Here is a 21,894-nt window from a genome sequence, read left to right as displayed (position 1 = left end):
ATTTTTACGGAAATTTTATTTTTTAAATAAACATTTCTCATATCTTTAAAAGATGTAACATTCAATTTTTTTTTATAAATAATTCTTACGATTACATTTTAAGCTATTAACGCTATCGTTATCATATTTCAAAGTTGTGTACGTACTGTTTGGAATTGTATTTATTTGTAGTATTATTGAATACGATTGGATTAATTATGACAAAGCTAATATAAAAAAATAAACAAAATGATCATATGTTGTAGCCAAAAGAAATATTTTCATCTTGCTGATTTGCATACCAAACACAAGAATCAATTTCCAACTCATTTCTCATGTTAATTTATTTGAAGTTACTCGTACCAAACAAAACAAAAACTAAGAAATTTCTCTCTATTTCTTTTCTGTTGTTCACTTCAATTCATTAGACTTCTCCCTAACAAAAGTGTGGTCTTACCAATGTAGCTAATCGTATTAGTTCATTTAAAATCAAATCGCAAAAGAAGCTTCACAGACTTAAATTTCTCTCCTTTCTTGTCATGGAGTGGAACAGCTCGAATCCCAGTTCTCAAATCAGACACAGGCAAACACGTTTGACCACCAAAGTCATCTTTGTCTGATACATCATGCTCTCGTACAACGATCTTCAACAAAGCCAGCTCCGGGACTGTCAACGCGAAAGTAAATTCTTCATTCCATATGGGTATCCATTCATCTTTTATTACTTTAGTTTTCTTCTTAATAACATCCGCTGGGACTCCAACCATATACAACTGTGGATCAATTTATGCTGTCATCATCATATATTGCTAAAACTCAAAATATGAAAGCAAAAGGGAGACATTGCTTATCTAACCTTTGTGTAGAAATCTGGTGGTGAGAATAAATCAAAATGAGTCTTGCTGAAGTCTGTACGCCAACCGTCACCCATATATACTTTCACCTGACAATATACATTTTACAACAATGTATCGCCATTGGTTTCATAACATAAAACTTGATATGAAAAATGGACAAGTTGTACTGACCTTCAAAGTTTTCTTTACATCTAATGTTATTTTTGGATCAAAGACCTCCCTGCTCATAAGAAACTCAGGCTTCTTAACATAACCACACCCTCCATTGGATCGAAACATACCATGTGTCATCCAAAGTGATCTTCCATACCCCTATTTATTTATGAATAAATATACATGTTAGTAGCTAAATCTGTATGATTTATGATATATCATTATTATAGACCAATAACCATGGAATTGAAATGCATAAATTTCATTTCATTGCCTACCTGCATGTTGGACGCGACCATCTGGGCACCGTGCATCCATGCTGTGAGCGGTCTAAAGTTGGTAGAGGTGACCCGGGTCCCCTTTGGGAAAACTCTAACAATATTGTTTTGAGTAAACCTATAGGGCATATATTTACCCATTATTTACAACTCATAACTAATTAAGATTATGTTTTCATCCAACTAAATTTAAGAACTTTAAAGTTTAGTGGTTTACCTGACTAAATCAGTTCCATAAAGAGATGCCGCTCTTTCAAGAGTTTGTTCACTCAAACTAAGACGTTTACCTTTTCCTGATTCAACCGTCAACGTCCTTCTTAATCCCTTCTTCGCTTTAGCAGCATGAATCCCTATGAGTTGAATGTATTCAGGAGGTGCTTTCTGTTCACATTTCTCATTTTCAACGTCTTCATATTCATCTTCAAAGTCATCAACGCGAAGAACTTGGGAAAATTTTTGATTTATGGTGGACATTGTATCAGCATGATTACTATTAACCTGCCATAAAAACCAAAATAAGAAAAACAACCCAAATTTTACAGAGAATCGAGTAGTACTAACATCAGCTCACCCTTCCATCAGTTGGTTTTCTATTTTTATAATTGGATTTTGTCTCTTCCCCAGTGAACAACTCTCCTTCAAGCTTAGAGTGAAGATATTCTTTTGGTGGTTTTGTTGAAAGAATGATACGATTCTTTAACGAATCGGGTGAAGGGAGATCCTCTTTATCTCCAGTTTTTGGAATGTAAAGCAAATCTCCAAAGATCTCCGTGACCATCTAAAAGCCATCCATAACAATCTATAAAATATAATATTCATTTAAAGCTCCAAACAAAGGAGAGAAGGCTAAAAAGCTAACCACTGCAACTTTAGCTTGAAGTTTCGGTGTAAGATGATCCTCCAAAGTGATGATTACTGGATAAGGAGACTTCACAAAAGCGTGCTCTTTAATGGACTTCAAACATTTGTCAAGCATTACTGGCGTTGTCATAGTCCTAATTTCATTTACATCATTTATACACCAAGGTGAAGTACTAATGAAACTCATTCACAAGGTGCAGAAAGTAACATGACATACCACCCATGAAGAACATGTATTCCGTTTTTTCCACTTGGCCATAAATCTAGCTCAATTACCTTCACACCTCTGTGAAGAGCCTTTATGATTGGAATTTCGCTGCAATCACTATTTAGCTGATTTCCAGTAAGGTATGAGTTGTGGCCTGTATATATGAAATAATTCTGCAATGGGGCAGTCATATCATGGTGAACCTGAAACGACAAGCCGCAAGCTAGCGTTAAAGGGGTGCTTAAATGAATGGGCATTTTGAAGGTGATCATCGATTTGATATTGAATGTTTAGAATGATATAAGAGTTAATTACTGAAATGGTACCTAACGTTTGGGTCATATTACTAGTTTCATACCTTTCCTTTCGAAATTACGCTGATCATACCCAACGTATGCAAATCTCCACTCGGACCATACTGGAGGCCAACGCCGTCCAATGGCCGTTAAAACCTCCCCCACGTGACTTGCACGTGAGGGGTAAAGATGTAATATCGCGTTTTAATGTTTCATAATTACTGAAATGGTACTTAACGTTTGCACGATATTGCTGGTTTCATACCTAATGTTTCTTAATTATTTAAATGGTACCTAATGTTTAGTTATTAATTTTTTTTTTTTACTTTTTTGTATTTTTTTAATTTGTTTTATTTTTCTTTTATAAAAATTATCCAAAACTTATTACAATTTAATGAAAATAGTCAAAATGCATTTATAATCCACTAAAAAAAATACTAAATAGATATTTCATAACAAAATATAAGTTTTAAAGTTCACGAATAACCAAAAATAGCAACAAAGTATCATAAAAATAATTTTAAAAAAATTTAAAATTCTCTTTTTTTAAAAAAATATCGGAAATACTGCAACGGTAATACCAGAATTATCTAGGAATACCAGAAATATCGACTGGTTTTTACAGGATTTAAAATATTGCTTTAAGCTTCTTGTTGCAGATACTGACTTGTATTTCTGGTGGTATATTCCATTATATTACCATTGCGGTATTTCTGGTATTTTTTAAAAAAAAAATTTCCTCGCAAATTTTTTTAAAATTGTTTTTATAATACTTTATTGCTATTTTTGGTTATTCGTGAACTTTAAAACTTATATTTTGTTTTGGAACTTTTTTTTTTTTTGAGTGGATTATAAGTGCAATTTGACTATTTTCACTAAATTGTAATAAGTTTTGGATAATTTTTATAACAGAAAAATAAAACAAATTAAAAAAATATATAAAAAAAATTAATAACTAAACATTAGGTACCATTTAAATAATTAAAAAACATTAGGTATGAAACCAGCAATATCGTGCAAACGTTAGGTACTATTTTAGTAATTATGAAACATTAAAACGCGATATTACATCTTTACCCCTCACGTGCAAGTCACGTGGGGGAGGTTTTAACGGCCATCTGACGACGTTGGCCTCCAGTATGATCCGAGTGGAGATTTGCATACGTTGGGTATGATCAGCGTAATTTCGAATGGAAAGGTATGAAACCAGTAATATGACGCAAACGTTGGGTACCATTTAAGTAATTAACTCATGATATAATCTACTAAGGATATGTTTGTTTGAAAGTGTAACTGTCGGAAAGTCTACGTGTAATTGGTAATAATCATTTAACAGCTTGGATAAAACTCTGAGTCGTGTTTGATACAATTTAAAAAGGGGTATTTTGAATCATGATTGCACATGTTTACACAAAATCTACAGTCAGGATAACTCAGAATCTTACTCACGTTTTTAGGCACAAAGCAAGAGCAAGAAAACAGAGAATTGTTCTACTAAAGGGTTTTTGGTATGAAGGAATCATAAAGAATAGAAATATAATAAAAATAAAAATAATAAAAAAGAAAATGAGTATTTGAAAAGAGATTGGACTATATTGTTTGCTACCCACAAATAATGAATATAAAAAAATGCAAATTTTAAATAATAGTAGATTTAATATATATAACATCATAAAAAAAAAATTCATTCTCACCCATTGTAGAGAATGGAAATGATTGTCATTTCCCATTCTTTATTCTCATTCTCATTCTTCATTGTAAACAAACAAAAGAAGCTTTTTATTCTATTTCTACTTTTTTCATTTCATCATACCAAACATTTCAGGTAAAAAAAGAATATTTATAGTATAGACATTGATGTCGCCTATTTTATATATATTTATTTTACGCAACATCATTTCCTTTATTTATTTTATGCTTGTATTATTGTCACTTTTATAGACTTTTATACTTAATATGTGATTTTATATAATTATAGGTCTACAAGATGAAAGTTGATGAAAATGTGTTGAATAAAGATCATTTATGGAAAAATAAATATTGGAGTGACATATATTAATATATGTGTTGTATAAATATAAGTTAGAAGACATGTACTAATATTGTACACGAAAGCTTGGCTGGACACTATCTTCGTAATGGCTAAATATCATATTTTGGTGTCATATATTTGGGCTAAAAGAAAGCCACACAAGTTTTGTTAATGTGGAGTTTGGTGAAGAATTGGGCCATATGATGGTGGGCTCGATCGGCAGAAAAGAAAAACAAAATAAGTCGGTTAGCAGTTTAGCACAATCTTAAAAAAACTATATATATTATAGTTCTTGAGGTACAATATTGGAATTCTGAGTTTTTAGGAAGAGCCGAAAAAAAGAAAGAGCACACCTCACGAAAGTGAGGTGTCATAATTAATTCGGAGGATATTGGTTTCGACGAATAGGCAGAAGGGAACAACAGTTTTTTTTCGAAGAAGCAGTAATTCACTCGTCCAAATCTCTCGTTTGGTTCTTTAACTCTTTTCTTTTCATTATAAGTTGCTTATTGTGATACTTTATTACTATACAATTTTTATTATGGATTCTATCTATATTTTATTATTGTTAGTTTTATTTATTATGACATGAATAACTAAATTCTTTATCATCTACTAAGATGAAGTGACACGATAAATAATTGTTGCATATATTTTGAATTCAAGTTGATAGTTAAACGTTTTGTTGAGATCTTAATGATTTGAGTTCTTGTGATCTTATCTATTGATTTGTTGATGATGTATGAATGATTTAGAGGTATCTAAGTTTAGGAGTACATTGTTCTAGTTAATTGGGTACAATTAATAGGTGTTGACTTATGGTAACAAGACAATGAACGACAATAGATAATAGAATTTAAAGTGTTAACGGTTTGGTAAAATCGATAGACAAAATTGTTTGCAATAACAAATCAAATTAGTCAATTTAGTAGGTCTTGATAGGGAAGGTGGTAACCGGATCTTAGGGATTGAATAATTGGTTAATGGGTTCGGATAGGGTAATAAGCTAGGTGGCCAACTAGTGAGTTCTTTGTCTAACCTCGTTATTAAATCAATATATTGAATTGGTTTAAAGTGCAACCTAAATAAGTTGTGTCATGGAGTCGAAGTAGATGATCTTTTAATTAATCTTGATATACAAATTCTCTTTTCAATAAATTCTACGGAATTTCTAACTCTTTTTAATTTTAAATTAACTTTTCAAAATCCAAGGTGACGGGAGTCCTTAAATCCAAAACTCTTTTTATAGCTACATTAAACTCGTTCACTCTTAATCAGTCCATGTGTTCGATCCTGGACTTACCTTTAAACTATATTGCATACGAACGGGTCCACTGCCCGAGAGTGTGTAGTAGTAAGTTCTAGGGTATTTCTTGTTTATAAATTTAAGACTAGATTTTACACATCAGACATCTAAAGAAATAGTTAAGTTGATTAGACTATTCTTAATCATTCACCTTCTTCAACTATATTTTTTTCTGCCACATCAGCATCACCTTTTCATCACCACCATCTTCTCTTTTTCCCTTAACCTTTTACCTTCAAGTTTAGTATCTCACTATACCCCACTATATCTTACAATACAACAAATCAAAATAGAACAAATAATAAAACAAAAGAAACCAGGCCCACCAATTTTCTTTTCACCTAGGTGAACCATTTCACCTAGCTTACTTCACTTAAGCATTTCACCAACCTACCTTAATAGTTCACCTACCTATCTAGTCATTCCACATTTTACTTCAATGGTCTTATGAACCAACCTTATATTAGAGCTTACACTCAAATCTCTCTGGGTAAATATGTCTTAGATAAATGTCAATTACATAAAATACTTCTCGATACTAAAATCATCAATACTAAAATTAGATTATTTTGACTTCAAGCCACCCATTCAAACAAGGAAATACACTAAAAGGCACTGATTCTTGTACAAGGGACAATAACCATTGATGCACCCTTTCCCTCTCTGATTTGTTTTATTCTTTTAAAGTTCATAATCATTGACCAAAACCTTACCAAGATATTAATAACTTAAACTGAAAAATGGATATAAACAAAGATCCAAAAAATGCTAAATCTATAACAGAAGTACCTGAGATATGATGGGGCCATTGAGATCATCAAGAAACAAGTATTCGAAGAAATCATCCACACTAAAAAAACAGCCACTAAAGCCTGGTCTAAAATGATGCAACACTTGCTCCATTATATGTTTTGCATCATCAACTGTAATCCCTTCTTCTCCCTGAAACTCGATCAAGAACCTTCGAAAATGCACCGGCAACATTTCGACCTCCCCGTTGGTGCAGAAACTGAATGTATCGATAACTTCTGATGGTGGCTTCCTTTCAGAACTCTTGAACTTCCTGTTAATAAAAGCTATCTTGTAGCTATGAATATTCCTCTTCATTTTCTTTCTTTTTGGTTCTTGTATGTGTTACATGTCTTTATTTATATACATATAATGATGGCACATTTATATACCATAATGATACATTTATCAAAGTTGACATTAACTAGTTAATTAAGAGTGTGAAATGAAAATGAAATATATTATTTTGTAAAAATGGATAAAAAAAAAAATTGAATTTTTTAAAAATTAATATATCAATTTTATAGGTAAAGTTGATGGATGTGAATCATTAAATTAAAATCAATGGTTAAAATTAAAATATCATTTTAAAATTTTAATCTTTACATTTAATTTAATATCAAGATTATTTTAACTTTACCTATAAAGTTAGTATAATGAAATCCCAATCTTAAAAAAATAGTTTTGTTGCATACGTTTATAAGATGACAAGAAACATAAAAGTGAGGTGGGTGAGGTTTGAAGATCTAGAGAGCACCTACTTGCACGACAACACTAGTCTAGGAAGTTTATTATTAGTTTTTTTCTTTTAACCGGATTCTTGGTGTTTGTTTGTTTTGTTCTGTTTTTGTCTTCATAAGTTTATTTCTCGTAAAATAGAATATTTTATCAAAGCAGAAAATAATTAGTTTTCTTTAATGATATTAAGAGAGCGGATAGGTGAGATGACTTTATTGTTTGGTCTTCTTTTATTGCATTAAAATAAAAGTAAAATAATCGACAGCTTGTATTTGATAAGTGTAAATGACTTCTTTGGTCTATTAAAATATTAGATGGTGTAGGATTTAAATGAAGGATGGTGGCTTTTCCTTTTTTTTTTATAAGCAAAATAACTTTCTTCGCTACAAATAGAATCAATGAGGTATACTTACCCGGACATTACCCGGGAAAATTACGTTTATTATATGTGCCATCATGTAAAGTTTGATGTTGACGTCTTTAAGATTGCCCGGAAACACTTTATATTTTGTTTAAAGAGACTCATACAATGATAAAAAACAAAAAAAAAAACCATAAATTGGTAAAAATGACGTCAATTACATAATTGTCGAAAAAAATACTTTCAAAAGATTCATAACGTAACAAGCATGATAAAATAACAACTAATAATGAGAATATTTTGATTGTTATAACGTGGAGAGAAGAATTGAGAGAGGAAAAGAGATAATCTTATTAATGAGAAAGCATTAAGGTTACAACAAAGCCTTATATTTATAGGCTAACACATAGAAGGTTCTAGAGATATACATACAATCTAATATGGAAGGTGAATATCCAACATAATATAAAATCATAATACCCCCCCTTGGATATTCACATTTTATTATACGCAAATATGGTGTTTGCTGCCTCATTAAAAACCTTACCAAGAAAAACCCAGTGGGATAAAAACTCGGTGAAGGGAAAAAGAGTGCAGCGCGTATAATACTCCCCCTCATTTGAATATCCGTCTTCAAAATATCGAATATCGATCTTGTATATAAATGAAAAAATAATCTGCCAAATATTGCTCGACCAAGTTCGATGAAGTTTAATTGTGTCACTGTCTTGTTGTCATATGTCGAGATTGACTCTACCGTTGTTTGAACTTGATCTATAAATACCGCACTATCTTCAAATGATACTATTGAATATTTCTTTCCAATATTACGAACACATTCTTCTTGGGCATCTTCATCATTGATCTTTAACCATGATCATCTTCATAGCTTGATGATGTAGATGTCGATGATTGCTTAATCTTCATACAATGTGTAGTGTCACAGTTTATGAAAAACTAAATTGTTTGTGACTGTCCTTTGAGCGGATGAGACAAATATATAGCTTCAACATATCCAATCTTTGCAAGTGAACTCTTTTGATCAAATAGTTTCCTTTCGCATGGAACGAAGTATGTCTTCAGTTTCACCCGTTATTAGCTTGTTGATTCGGAGCCATGTATTGCTAATACATTTTTAGAAAATGCAATATCGGGGATATGTAATACTATGTGTAGCACTAATAAGATACACCAAAATCTCATTTTTAGTTCGAAAACCGATAATAGCTTAATGAGTAAGCCTAGCCAGTATTGAAGTTCTTTGACCTTTCGTCAACATACTTTCATAATGGACAAAAGTCTCATTCAATTTATGCTCGATTTTTCGAGATAATACAACACTAAGTTGTAGTATATCCATCTCTTCATGAGATTCAGTTATATGAATTTTTGATATCCATTCATTAATTATTTATAAATCTTCCCCTTGGATGTCCAATTTGCAAAATTATGCCTCGTTAAAACATAATGATGTCAATACTTAATTGATGATATTGCATGTAGGCAATTGTGCCATACACATACCTTGTTTTTCAATACAATGACATAATAATCTTAAAACCAATATCGTTCATAAGAACCATTCACATATATGTTGATCATTAAAAATTTGATACATGCTCCAAGCATTTTATATCCATTTGAAACTTTAAGCCATTTGCAGGCTCTAATGATAGCAAGGAGATACAAATAACTATTTGTATATCACGGTATTCAAATATACCAATAATATGATCAACCATGGGAGAAATATATCGAGGTTTTTGCGAAAATCTATTGTAACATCAATTGCGCCATATACGTCAATATATCAATTTCTCATTTCGCTTTAGCACAAAGACCGATAAAGTATGCTACACATTCTTATACATGGACTTCCTGTCCAAAAACTTCGTGCACGATAAGAGACTTTAAATATTCAGTAGCATTACGTATCTCAATTTTCGCACCTCATAGCATATATACTCTTATTTCGCACGCATAGTATTTAGCTTCATATAGCACATATAATTGTTGTCGACATCAATCTTATTTCGATTCCATTATTTCGATTTAATTCAATACTTGACATGATATATATTTGTAAGAGATCTCTTCATTATTCAAATATCATTAGTTCTTCATGAACCATCATGTCATTGTCTCTTTAAGACACATGTTTGGGTCTTTTTACCTCGATATGACCATCACATTTATTGCTCCTTTCTATTTTTGAGGCTTTTTATTTGGAATCGATATCCTTTTGTGCATGCCATAGACTCATATAAGCCATCATTTTGAGATACGACCAATTTGGAGCATTGAAAACATTGTATATGGCTTTATTTGACTTAGTGAGCGTGTAAGTCAATTGCCAAACTCAAGTGAATCAATCACCATATGAACCTTATGTTCATGTTAGTAAACTCACACAATAATCATTATAAATTGTTTGATTTCTCCCTCTGAATAGATTTCTCTTTTGAAATACATATTTTTGCATTGTCATAGAATATATACCATATCCTAGAAAACGGAGAGGAACTTTTTTATTTTGTTGGCATGATGCAAGATTATATTGTACAAGGACTTTGCCCAAACATATAATTCAGAATTTTGCTCTCATAATCATTTAATTTGCAGTAGACGCTTAATAAGTGCTTTAAAATTCACCACCATTTAGACGCAAACTTATTAGCTAAGCCATTTGACGCAAACTTCATGTTGCGTTATTCATGATATTTGACCATTTAGACGATGCATCGCTTTTGAATAACTAAATGGTATATTAGATGTATAGGCCACATACATCCTCTTGTATCATCTTTAGATATAGGGAATTCGTCCCCACTTGGCTAGCAATTGGTGAATATTTGATATTTTCTAAGAGCTTATGAACTGATTACTTTGAAGATCTACGGATTCTCTTTTGCATCATAATGACTCGGGATGGTCTAACCGGTCATGCCAAACAATAATAACAAAATCATGGTTCATAAACTTTTAGTTATGACCATATGTGATTCAAGTGCATTTTTGCATTGTATAGTTCATATACAACGATGATATCAAAGTGTATCATTTACTCTCATATGTTGTTCCTTTTTGATCAAATTCTATTAGCTATCGAAGTAGCTCTTTGGGAACCAACAATATGTCAATAATATGACAATCTTGAATACATATATAAATGTCTTTGAAGTGAAATAACGACATAATGTAAATAGTCGTTTTTCTTTAGTCACTAATAATTTGGTCACTCAATGTGACAACTCGTAGAAATCGATCATTGCTAGTGTCATCTCGTGTTCTTAAAAGAAACACCTTGATATTTGAATGTCCATGACCATGACACATATTGAGCATTCCGATCGCATGTAATTGCATTCACTTTAATGAATGAATACAACACAACTAGATGTATTTAGAAGTTTATCAAATTGCTTTCATATAAGCATCTATGTGATATTGCACTCTCTTATATTTTATAATTTTGAAACTTCATGTGCAACTAACTAAAGTGACCGTTGTCACAGATTTTGATGTGCTCTCATATTGAGCTCTTATAATTGATCTTCGTGATTATATCACACCAATTTGGTGATCCTTTTCTTTAAGAAAATTGAATTTTTTCAAACTTGAAGTTTTCATATGACAATTCATCATAGTATTTTATGTCATTTTTTTTTTGTTGACATAATCACGTGGATATTCATAATCAAACCAAACTTTTGATCCAACAAAATCAAAAGTTGTATATTGTTGTACAATAATTTATTGTAATGATTCCCAACGAAGAATCATTAAGAATTTTTGAACTACATGACGTAGTTTATTGAAATGACAAATAATGTCAAAAAAAATCGATAACCTATGGTTATTTATTCTTTGAATGTGTTCAAAGAATCACACAAGAACCTTTTGTTCTTTATTATATATGAACTACAAGTAGTAGTAATCAATGGCATATCCATATCATTCTCTACGGAGAATTTTGAAACAACTTCATGTCAATAAACATAACTCTAGTTATGATATTTCTTTTAAATATTTGACATAATTGCATGGTATTCGATAACCATGTTGCGTAATAAACTGATGTTATTAGCAAATCATACAATTTTTGATCCAACAAAATCAAAAATAATTTTAGTCCATTTGACATAGCATGTAGTTATGATTCTCTATAAAGAATCATTAAGAGCTTTTAATTTGTAATAATTGTCAACTAACCATTGAGATTTCTCATAACTGCAACGGGTATTTCACCGTTAAATATTCAAGCGTTGACATGATTCCAACGAGTCTTTCATCGTTATGTATTTGCTTTTAAAATCCTCATGGAGGTGATGTTGGAGAAAAATCATTGATTTTTCATGCTCTTGCAAAGTGGTCTTATCCAACTTTAATTTGTGACTCCAAGATTATTTGGAGATTGATGAATTCGATATATCAATTATTTCCACCTTTGCAATATTTTTCATTGTAACTACAATATACGAGAATATGTAGTTACTTGTAGCTCTTGCATAATAAACCTTAGTTTATTAGCTTCATATTGAATTCAATTGTCATTGTAAATAACCATTATTATTTACTTTTATGAGCTACAATTATTTATGCTTTGAATAAATTCAAAGAGTAGCAAAGAACTACATGAGCTTTTAACATAACTTTGATCATGTTATTTTTGATTCAATCCAAAAAGATGAAACTTTTAAGTTTCTTATGCATAACCGTAGTTATGATTCACCTTAGTGAATAACGAACAAATCAATTAGTGAGGAAACCTTGAAGTTTCTTATGCATAACCGTAGTTATGATTCACTGTCGTGAATAACGAAAAACCAATTAGTTCTTTTATTGCATAAATAATGTTATGAAATCATGAATTGCTTTAAGCAATTTTAAAAATTAATGAAAGGAAACCTTAAGTTTCTTATGCATAACGGTAGTATGTTTTGATTCACTTTAGTGAATATCGAAAGAACAATTCATTCTTTTATGCATAATTGATATTATGAAATTGTATCTTGCTTCAAGCAATGTAAAAAAAAACTATAAGTTCTTTACCTTATATGACTTTACCTCGTTTTACTATAACTTCGAAATCCAATTCATTGATAATGATATCATTAGTTTTCCAGGAAAAAAAAACGTGACATTCAAAATCAATATCTAACATATGATATAATCATACGTAGCTTTAATACTCAATAATGATGATGACCATAAAAAAATCTATTTGTTTGAATACTATAAGTGACAGCCAAATAACTCAGACTTCTAAATAAAGTAAAATTAAGTTATGAAGGAGTTTCGAACTTACAATGACTCATGAAAACGTGTTGGATGTAAGATTGACATGTCAAAAAGACCTTTTATCTGATAACACATAAAGTATAGGGAAAACTAAATCTGAATTTAAACATGTGATGGTTTATTTGATATCCCTCAGAAAAAGTAGTAAGCCGAAAAATATATTTAGAGAACGGATCAAGTTGACGTAAACATATATAATCAAACATAGTAAAGTATATGGTTATACAAACCGAAAAATTGTCCAATAAACATAATGTTATACTTCTTTATCGATTTTTATGGTAATAATTTAACAATGTGTGCATAAAGCGTATTGTAAAAACAAAATATGAAGCATGAAGCCGATAAATTGTTTTCTTGCATCAATTAATTTGTACCTCAAATGATAATTATCCAAATCAAACCATTTGTCGAATCAAAGATGATCGTAATCAACTTCAGTCTCGTTAGTAGTCAATTCAGATAAATCATTCAAACATACATATCTATAACACAAATAATAGAATCATAAACAAAACATATATTTTCTTTTTAGGAATGAGAGTCACCTAAATCCAACTACTTGTCGAGATAAACAAGGCCGTAACCAAGTTCAAGCACTGTTAGTAGCGAATCCGGACAATCATAATTCAAAAGAAAAAAACTGCTTCATTCGATGACTATAACAAATATTAATAATCTTAAATATATATGTATATATATATATATCACTTCCTTCGATTGGTTACAAATAAAAATTTCAGTCGCACAAAAGTTGGAAGATTGTAACAATGCGAGTTGCGAAAACAGATTACGATTTCAATATAATTATTCCCACATAATATAATTATAATATACATCTTAATAGTATATAAACAATAATAATATAATATGTAAATAGGATAGAAGTGAAGATTTACCTTTGACTCCTAAAAAGCAAACGTAAACTTTGTTTCTGGAAATCTATACCGCAAAAAATTATTAAACAAAATTGTCAGCCAATTAATGTTTTAAACTTGATGTGATGTTCCAAAGGTTATGACTTCACTGATATATATATTGATCGGCCGAATTAAATTTTTATGATTTAGAAGCTATCATTTAGAAGCTATCGTGCTGATAACGTGTTATAACGTGGAGAGAAGAATCGAGAGAGGAGAAGAGATAATCTTATTAATGAGAAAGCATTAGGGTTACAACAAAGCCTTATATTTATAGGCTAACACATAAAAAGTTCTAGAGATATACATACAATCTAATATGGAAGGTGAACATCCATCATAATATAAAATCATAATACTGATGTAATTTTACAGTTATAAAAATTATACTATTTTAATTTTTTTATATCAGTGACTCAGTGAGCAAACACTTATCTTAAATACGTCAAGTTTATTTATATTAAAATGGGCCAAACTTTGTCGTAAGCCCAACCAAGACTTGAATTGTCACAAGCTTACAATGCGAACTTGAGATACTATACTGATGATGAATTTTTTAAAAATAGGCACGATTTCCGTCGCACTCATTCTAAGAAACGAGAACGATACTCGCGCATTGCGGCGGTGGTGTAAGTGATCAATGACAGGGTGGTGATGTAATGCGGCGACGGCGGCGGTGATGGAGTGATCTACCTGACGGGTTCCGCCATCGGATTTAAAAATTCGTCGAAAGTATATCAAATGACCACTCTAATGAAAGAGCATGAAAGTTTAAGAACACCTATATAATTTTTATAATTTATCGATGTACGGTTTTTGAGATAAAAGATTTTGAATAAATTAGAAGATAAAATGATTTATGAAAGAGAGAAAAAAAATGATTGGTTAAGATTTGAACAAAGAAAAATAAAATTATAGTTGTTTTAGGTAAATATAGGAATAGATAAGAGGGGCATTTTGGGAAAGTACTTAAAATCAATATTAAAAATTTAAATTCAATGTTGAAAATTTAGAGGAAATCTGCTTTATAATACTAGCACGGTACCCGCGCAATGCGGCGGTGGCCGTGACGAAGGTTGGTGGTGTCGGCAACGGGTAGTCATGGTGGCGATTGTTGGTGATGGTGACAATGTCGAATGGTGTAGATTGATGTAAATGTAAAGATAGTGGTGGAAATATTAAGAAGATAAAGGACCAATGTGTAAATTAATTCATTAAGAGTAAAATGGTCATTTTGCAACTCTTCTTTTCAAGAATGGGTGTATAATCTTTAAAATCAATATATATAGAATAGATAAGAGAGACATTTTGGGGAAGTACTTAAAATCAATATTAAAAATTTAAGTTCAATGTTGAAAATCTAGAGGAAATCTGCTTTATAATATAACGAGAGTAAGTACCCGCGTGTTGTGGCGGTAAGATGGTGCGGTGATAGCAAGGTCATAGAGAGTGATAGGTCATAGGAGTTGATATGTCATAGAGTATAGTAGTCTAATGCTTTAGCCGTACGGGTTCCGCCCTCGGATTTAAAAATTCGTCGAAAGTATATCGAATGATATCTCTAATGAAAGAGCATGAAATTTTAAGAACACCTATACAATTTTATAATTTATCGATGTACGGTTTTTTAGATAAAAGATTTTAAATGAATTGGGGGAATAAATGATTTATGGATGAAAAAGAAAAAAAATGATTGGTTGAAATTTGAGGAGAGAGAAAAGGGTATTATAGTTATTTTAGGTAAATATAGAATAGATAGGATGAGCAATTTGAAAAAGTACTTAAAATCAATATTGAAAATTTAAGTTCATTGTTGAAAATATAGGGAAAATCTGTTTTATAATATAGTATAGATATAGATAATAATAATCTACCAATATACTAAAACAGGATTGTGTGTTCTTTTAATCGATACTTGGCGCATCCTAACGACATGGGTCACTTTTGGTATAATTAAAAAAAGTTCTAAATTCATAATCACCTAATTTTAATCAAATACTAATCTTTCTTTAGTTTAATATAAAAAAATAATATTGATCGACACTTGGTGCATTCCTTGCACGACATGTGTCACTTTGGTGTAACTAAAAAAAGATTTCTAATTCATAATTACCTAATTGTAATCAAACACAAATCTTTAGATTTTTAATATATATATCTAGGTTTTAGGTAAAATAAAACAAGTATTAATGTAAAACATATAAAACAATAGGTTTTTCTACAGTGATAATCACCGTGCATCATAAAAATCATCGTACATCAATTGATTCCTGAATTTTCGTGCATCAATTTAACCATGATCTAAGGGTCAAGATCTTGTCTTATGTATTTTACTTTAATACTTATTTTACAATACCCAACCCCTATATATCTAATTATATATTAAGTTTCCATATATATAATTTATAAAGAATTATAATAATGTTAACATCAATATAAAATACAACTATTGTAAAAGATAAGATATATGCTAAGTTTTAATAATTTAATTAAACAAATATATTATATAATTCATGAGATTTCATATAACATGTTTAACGGTCTGTATCCAAACTTAGGTATTTAACAGTCACATATTATCTATTTTTTATATAAATATTATTGTATCATCAAACATTATATAATCCGTACATCGTATGGGTATTAAGACTAGTATATTATACATATAGATATAGATATAGTAATAAGAATTTTGAACAAACGATAAAACAATATTCAAAAAACGGCAATACAAAAACATAATAATAACATAGCAACTATACATCGCAAATCCCAACGTTATTAACCCGGCCATAAACTACAAAACTGCAGCAAAAGCCATCTAAAAGACTAAAAGTAGAACAAACGTACTTCAGATTAATTAATGTAATAAGTAATAAAATAATAACAAAAACTTAAAAAGCTCATAAAACCTATCTATAATCTATACTCTATATTAAAGAAAATACCTCCATGTTGAAAGTTATATGGGGGGAAATGTCTAAAATGACATCCCATGTAATATTTTCACCTACAAGCCTTTAAAATATTTTCACATACACTATTCTCTTAACATTAATAATTAAATTACACTATCAATCCTTTATTTTCTAAATTATCTGCATTAACCTTTTAAATCAATTACTTTTATATGAATTATCTACGGCACTCGACGTCGCATCCATCACCAACACTCGCCTCCACCACCACACCGTCGCCGCCACGACCACCGCCGCATCGCGTGGGTACAATGCTAGTTCCTTATAAAACAAATTGATTTTTCTATTTTAAGAAATCCAGCATTTTTTTTAATATCCTTAAACTACTCCTAAATAACCCTAATAAATATATTTAAAATGGTTGATTTTTGCACCTTATTATTTTTTCATTAAATCCTCGACTTATACTTAGATAATAACTACGGTTAGATATCTAATCGTCGCATCTCATGAAAGTAACCTAAATAGCTTGTATTACTGGTACGTCATTTCACACGTTACAAACTGTTACCGCTGCAAAGCGCGAACACCTTTCTAGTAGAATACTACAAGAGAACAATTTGTTTTAAGGATAAAGATTTTCTAAAGTTGTTTTCAACTTTACCAATAAAGTTAGAGATATCTTGACCATTGGAGTAAAATCAATGGTTAAGATTTAAAAATCATCTTTGGATCTTAACTTTTGATATTAATTCAAGGAAATGATTTATCCTCTTAACAAATTAGCCTAAAAATCCTCCTAATAGCTTTAGATAGTGATATGTGAATACCACTAATTCTCTTTCATAATCTTATCCCCTGATTTTTCACATCTCACAATCTTATTTATTAAGAAGAATTTTAAGCTAATAACTTAAGAGAATTGATCATTTAATTCAATGGTCTAGATATCCAACTTTACTAATAAAAAAGGGAATAACTTTAAAAGATTTCAATTACATATTTAAACAAAGTTTGTTTTATTTTGAGTTCATTATCCTTCCTCAAATTATTAAAGATGACCTTTATGCTACCAGAGACAAAATTTTGATTACATCGGATTGGTATTAACTATTTAATTGAATTAATAAAACGAAATGGTGAGAGTAGATTAATAAGTGTTTTTTAAGAGTCTTAGTTTTCAGGCATACGTATAATTTAAAGGTAAGAGTAGAACAAACTGTCGTTAAAAAAAAAAAAAAACATTTCAAGATGCCCTGAAAGTGTAATATTAAAATTTATTAAACACACAATTTTTGGATTTTAAGAGTAGCATCACCCAAACTCAATCACCCATTGTCCCCTTATTACCATTGACTTATTTGTTTAAGTTATATGTATAAGTTTACAAGTCTGAGGAGCTAGTTTCGATAACTTAGGGGGTAATTTTGCAATACGTTGTGTAAAATAAAAGCCACTACATGTTAAGATTACAATTATAATAACAGTCTAGAAAAATAAACAATACAATATATTTTAGAACTTTTTTAAACTATGGGCATGTTGTTTTAGTCATTAAGTGTTGAATATATTAGGTGGCTAAATGTATAAATGATGTTTGTATGTATTATGTATAAAATAGACAATTGAAGGTTACATTTGTTTATTAAATCAAATAAAAAACATGAAATTTAACTAAATGTGTTAAGTTTTAAATTATTAAGTTTATTAAATAAATTAAAAAAAAACAAACAAGACATATGCTGATACGTATAGCCTTAATCCAATTTAATTTAATGAGGTTAGTTGTTGTTACTACTTATTTCAATTTATTCCACCTATTCTTTGGGTGCCAGATTTTATTTTTTCAAATACATTTCAAAATTTTATTTCTATAGCCCATATCAAACTTTGGTCCATTTTTACTTCATGACATTTGACATAGAATGTGAACTACTTCAAGACAAAAAAAAGTGAATAAATAAATAATAATAATAACATAAACTTTGACTGAGACATAAAAAACAAATTAATTAAAACCCAAATTGTGCAAGTGACTGAGTGAGGAAACTCGATATATACAGATGTACATATTAGAATACATGATTTAAGCACTTGGTCAGAGTCTTGCATGCTATAATTAGACACTCTTTAACTAATTATCCTATTTGTATGCCGTCACACCCACAGGGCCACAGTCAGTACACTCTCCTTGTTGTATAAAACCATGCACTAATTACTAATTAATCAATGTACGTACATCGGTAATTGTCTTCATTCCTCCAATTCTTATGAGTCCTTCTGAATTTCTTCCTTGATACAACAATCCACGGGTATGTATGTATATTCATGTTTACATCTTTTTGAGTAGATTGTATGCTCGTTGCGCAGAAGTTTCGCATACGAGAGATACTTACTAATAGCATTTCAATTTGGCCATGGTCTGATTTATTTTCAGCATTTATAGTTCTATATACATAAGTTTTTCCACTTAAAAAGTTAAGGGAGTTTTTATGGCCGGGTCTCTTTTGTTTCTTAAATACATTATGTTTTCAGGACATCAAGATGGCGGATACCAATGACAGAAACCGAAATGAGAGTAGTAGTAGTAGTAACAATGACAACAATAATGACACCGGGAATAGTAATGACAATGACAATAGTGGTGGTAGTGACAGGGGAAATGGTGGCAATGGTGTCATAGGTAATGACAATGGCAATATCGATGATAATGGAAACGGAGATGGCAATGGAAATGGGAATGATATCGAAAATAATACTGCTAATCGTGATGGCGGCAGAGGTAGAAACAATGATAGAAATGACACTTTCACTGGTGGACAAGACAGAAATATAAACAATGATGCTAAAGAAGACTCGTGTGTATGTGTGAGATCAGATTTCTTCCCAGAAGAATCATTCAAGAGTTGGTCTAATTATGGTAAGGCCTTAATGCAAACTAAAGCCCGTCTAAAAGAACGTCTCCTGGCCCGTTCATCTGATGACATTGAAATCAATGGAATGCGTGCTCGAAGCCAGAACCAGATGAAGCGGACCCTTAATTGGTTTGACCTGATCTGGTTTGGTGTTGGAGCTGTTATGGGCGCGGGAGTTTTTGTCCTCACTGGAGAAGCTGCTCATGATTTAGCTGGTCCGGGAGTTCTCATATCCTACCTGCTGTCAGGCTGTGCAGCTTTACTTTCTGTTATATGCTATACTGAATTTGCGGTTGAACTTCCTGTGGCTGGAGGCTCGTTTGCTTATCTAAGAGTCGAGCTTGGTGACTTTGTAGCTTTTATTGCAGCTGGAAACATATTGTTTGAGTATGTTGTAGCTGGAGCTAGTGTATCGCGTTCATGGACTTCATATTTTGCAACCTTGTGCAACCACAAGCCTAATGAATTCCGTATTAACATCCCATCTATGGGAAAGGGTTTTGACCATTTGGATCCAATAGCTGTGATAGTGTCTGTAAGCATTTGTGTCATTGCATCTTTCAGTGTCAAAGGGTCATCCAGGTTCAATTCTATTGCAACAGTAATTCATATTGCTGTCTTGCTTTTCATTATCATAGCAGGAGCGACAAAGGCTAATCCTGCCAACTTTGATCCTTTTGCTCCTTTTGGTATTCGCGGTATCTTGAAGGCGTCATCTGTGCTTTTCTTCGCTTATGTTGGGTTTGATGGCGTGGCAACATTAGGTGAAGAAACCAAGAAGCCAGGGAGAGATATACCCATTGGCTTAGTCGGGTCTATGTTAATTGTCATCACCACTTATTCACTTCTGGCCTTAATAGTTTGCCTAATGCAACCATACCACCAGATTGATGTCGATGCCCCCTTCACAATTGCTTTTGAAGCTGTTGGAATGAATTGGGCAAAGATTTTGGTCGGCTTAGGTGCATTAAAGGGAATGACTACTGTTCTGTTGTCTATCATCATAGCAGAATCTCGGTACTTCACTCACATTGCTCGGACTCACATGGCACCTCCTATTCTTGCTGTGGTTCACAAAAAACTCGGGACACCAGTAAATGCCGCCATTATTATGACTGCTGCAAACTGCCTAGTAGCCTTTTTCACAAGCCTTGAGGTCTTAGCCAGCCTTCTTTCAATTTCCACCCTCTTCATTTTCTCACTGGTGGCTATTGGGTTATTAGTGAGACGATACTATTCAACAGGGGTGACATCTGATCCAGATAGAAACAAACTGATTTTGTTCTTGATGTTGATTGTCAGTTCGTCTACTGGGATGGCGTTACTTTGGGCATGGGGAGTAAATTATCGGTTGGTGTATCTGTTAGCAGGAGGAGTTTGGTTTCTGTCCACACTGAGTATCAAATTGAAGGTGAAACAAGCAAGGAATCCCACGATATGGGGGGCGCCATTGGTTCCATGGCTGCCATCGTGTAGCATTGCATTGAACTTGTTCATGATGGGCTCGATTGATGGAGAATCTTTCTTGAGATTCATGATGTGGACCGCCGTGTTGCTTACATACTACTTTCTTGTGGGATTGCATGCCTCTTACGATGCATCAAAGGAGACTATTAAGATGGAGGATGACGATGAATTTGAAAAAGGAAACGCAGGAGATAAAGCATCAACAACTTCTGAAGCTGTAGAACTCAACACTATTACAACCAGCCAGACTTGATTCTGATTATTGATATATTGTAAACTAAGTTCTGGGAGTAATCGGATCATGTCCAGATTTCAGGACTAGTCCAAAAGAAAAAAAAATTACTTCGAAAAAATGTATGCATCTTCCCATTTGTTACTGCCTCAGCTTTATATAGTTTCATTTAACTACCTAATGAATTTGTTCTATAGACAATAAATATGGACAAAGGGTAATTAGTATATAAAAGGAATGGTGGATCGTCAATTACTTTTGTCATGAAATATACCGTTTTTTG

The 21,894-nt window shown here is 31.5% G+C and overlaps 2 protein-coding genes across 2 annotated transcripts; one reads left to right on the top strand and one right to left on the bottom strand.

The window, feature by feature from the left end:
• Positions 1 to 303: 303 nt before the first annotated feature.
• Positions 304 to 7,077, bottom strand: LOC122603666 (phosphoinositide phospholipase C 6-like). The gene is made up of 9 exons (XM_043776434.1): positions 6,760 to 7,077; positions 2,346 to 2,539; positions 2,127 to 2,262; positions 1,839 to 2,045; positions 1,485 to 1,765; positions 1,268 to 1,385; positions 1,008 to 1,148; positions 836 to 922; positions 304 to 752 (listed from the first exon to the last, which is right to left on the bottom strand). The coding sequence occupies exons 1-9, from the start codon at positions 7,075 to 7,077 to the stop codon at positions 459 to 461; spliced, it is 1,776 nt and encodes a 591-aa protein (XP_043632369.1). The 3' UTR covers positions 304 to 458.
• A 12,464-nt stretch (positions 7,078 to 19,541) lies between these two features.
• LOC122604922 (cationic amino acid transporter 1-like) lies at positions 19,542 to 21,667 on the top strand. Its single transcript, XM_043777781.1, has one exon. The coding sequence runs from the start codon at positions 19,542 to 19,544 to the stop codon at positions 21,630 to 21,632; it is 2,091 nt and encodes a 696-aa protein (XP_043633716.1). The 3' UTR covers positions 21,633 to 21,667.
• The last annotated feature ends 227 nt before the right edge of the window (positions 21,668 to 21,894 follow it).

Source organism: Erigeron canadensis, chromosome 6 (genome assembly GCF_010389155.1).
Source record: "Erigeron canadensis isolate Cc75 chromosome 6, C_canadensis_v1, whole genome shotgun sequence".
Lineage (NCBI taxonomy): Eukaryota > Viridiplantae > Streptophyta > Magnoliopsida > Asterales > Asteraceae > Erigeron > Erigeron canadensis.
This window is presented reverse-complemented; position numbering and strand designations above follow the sequence as displayed.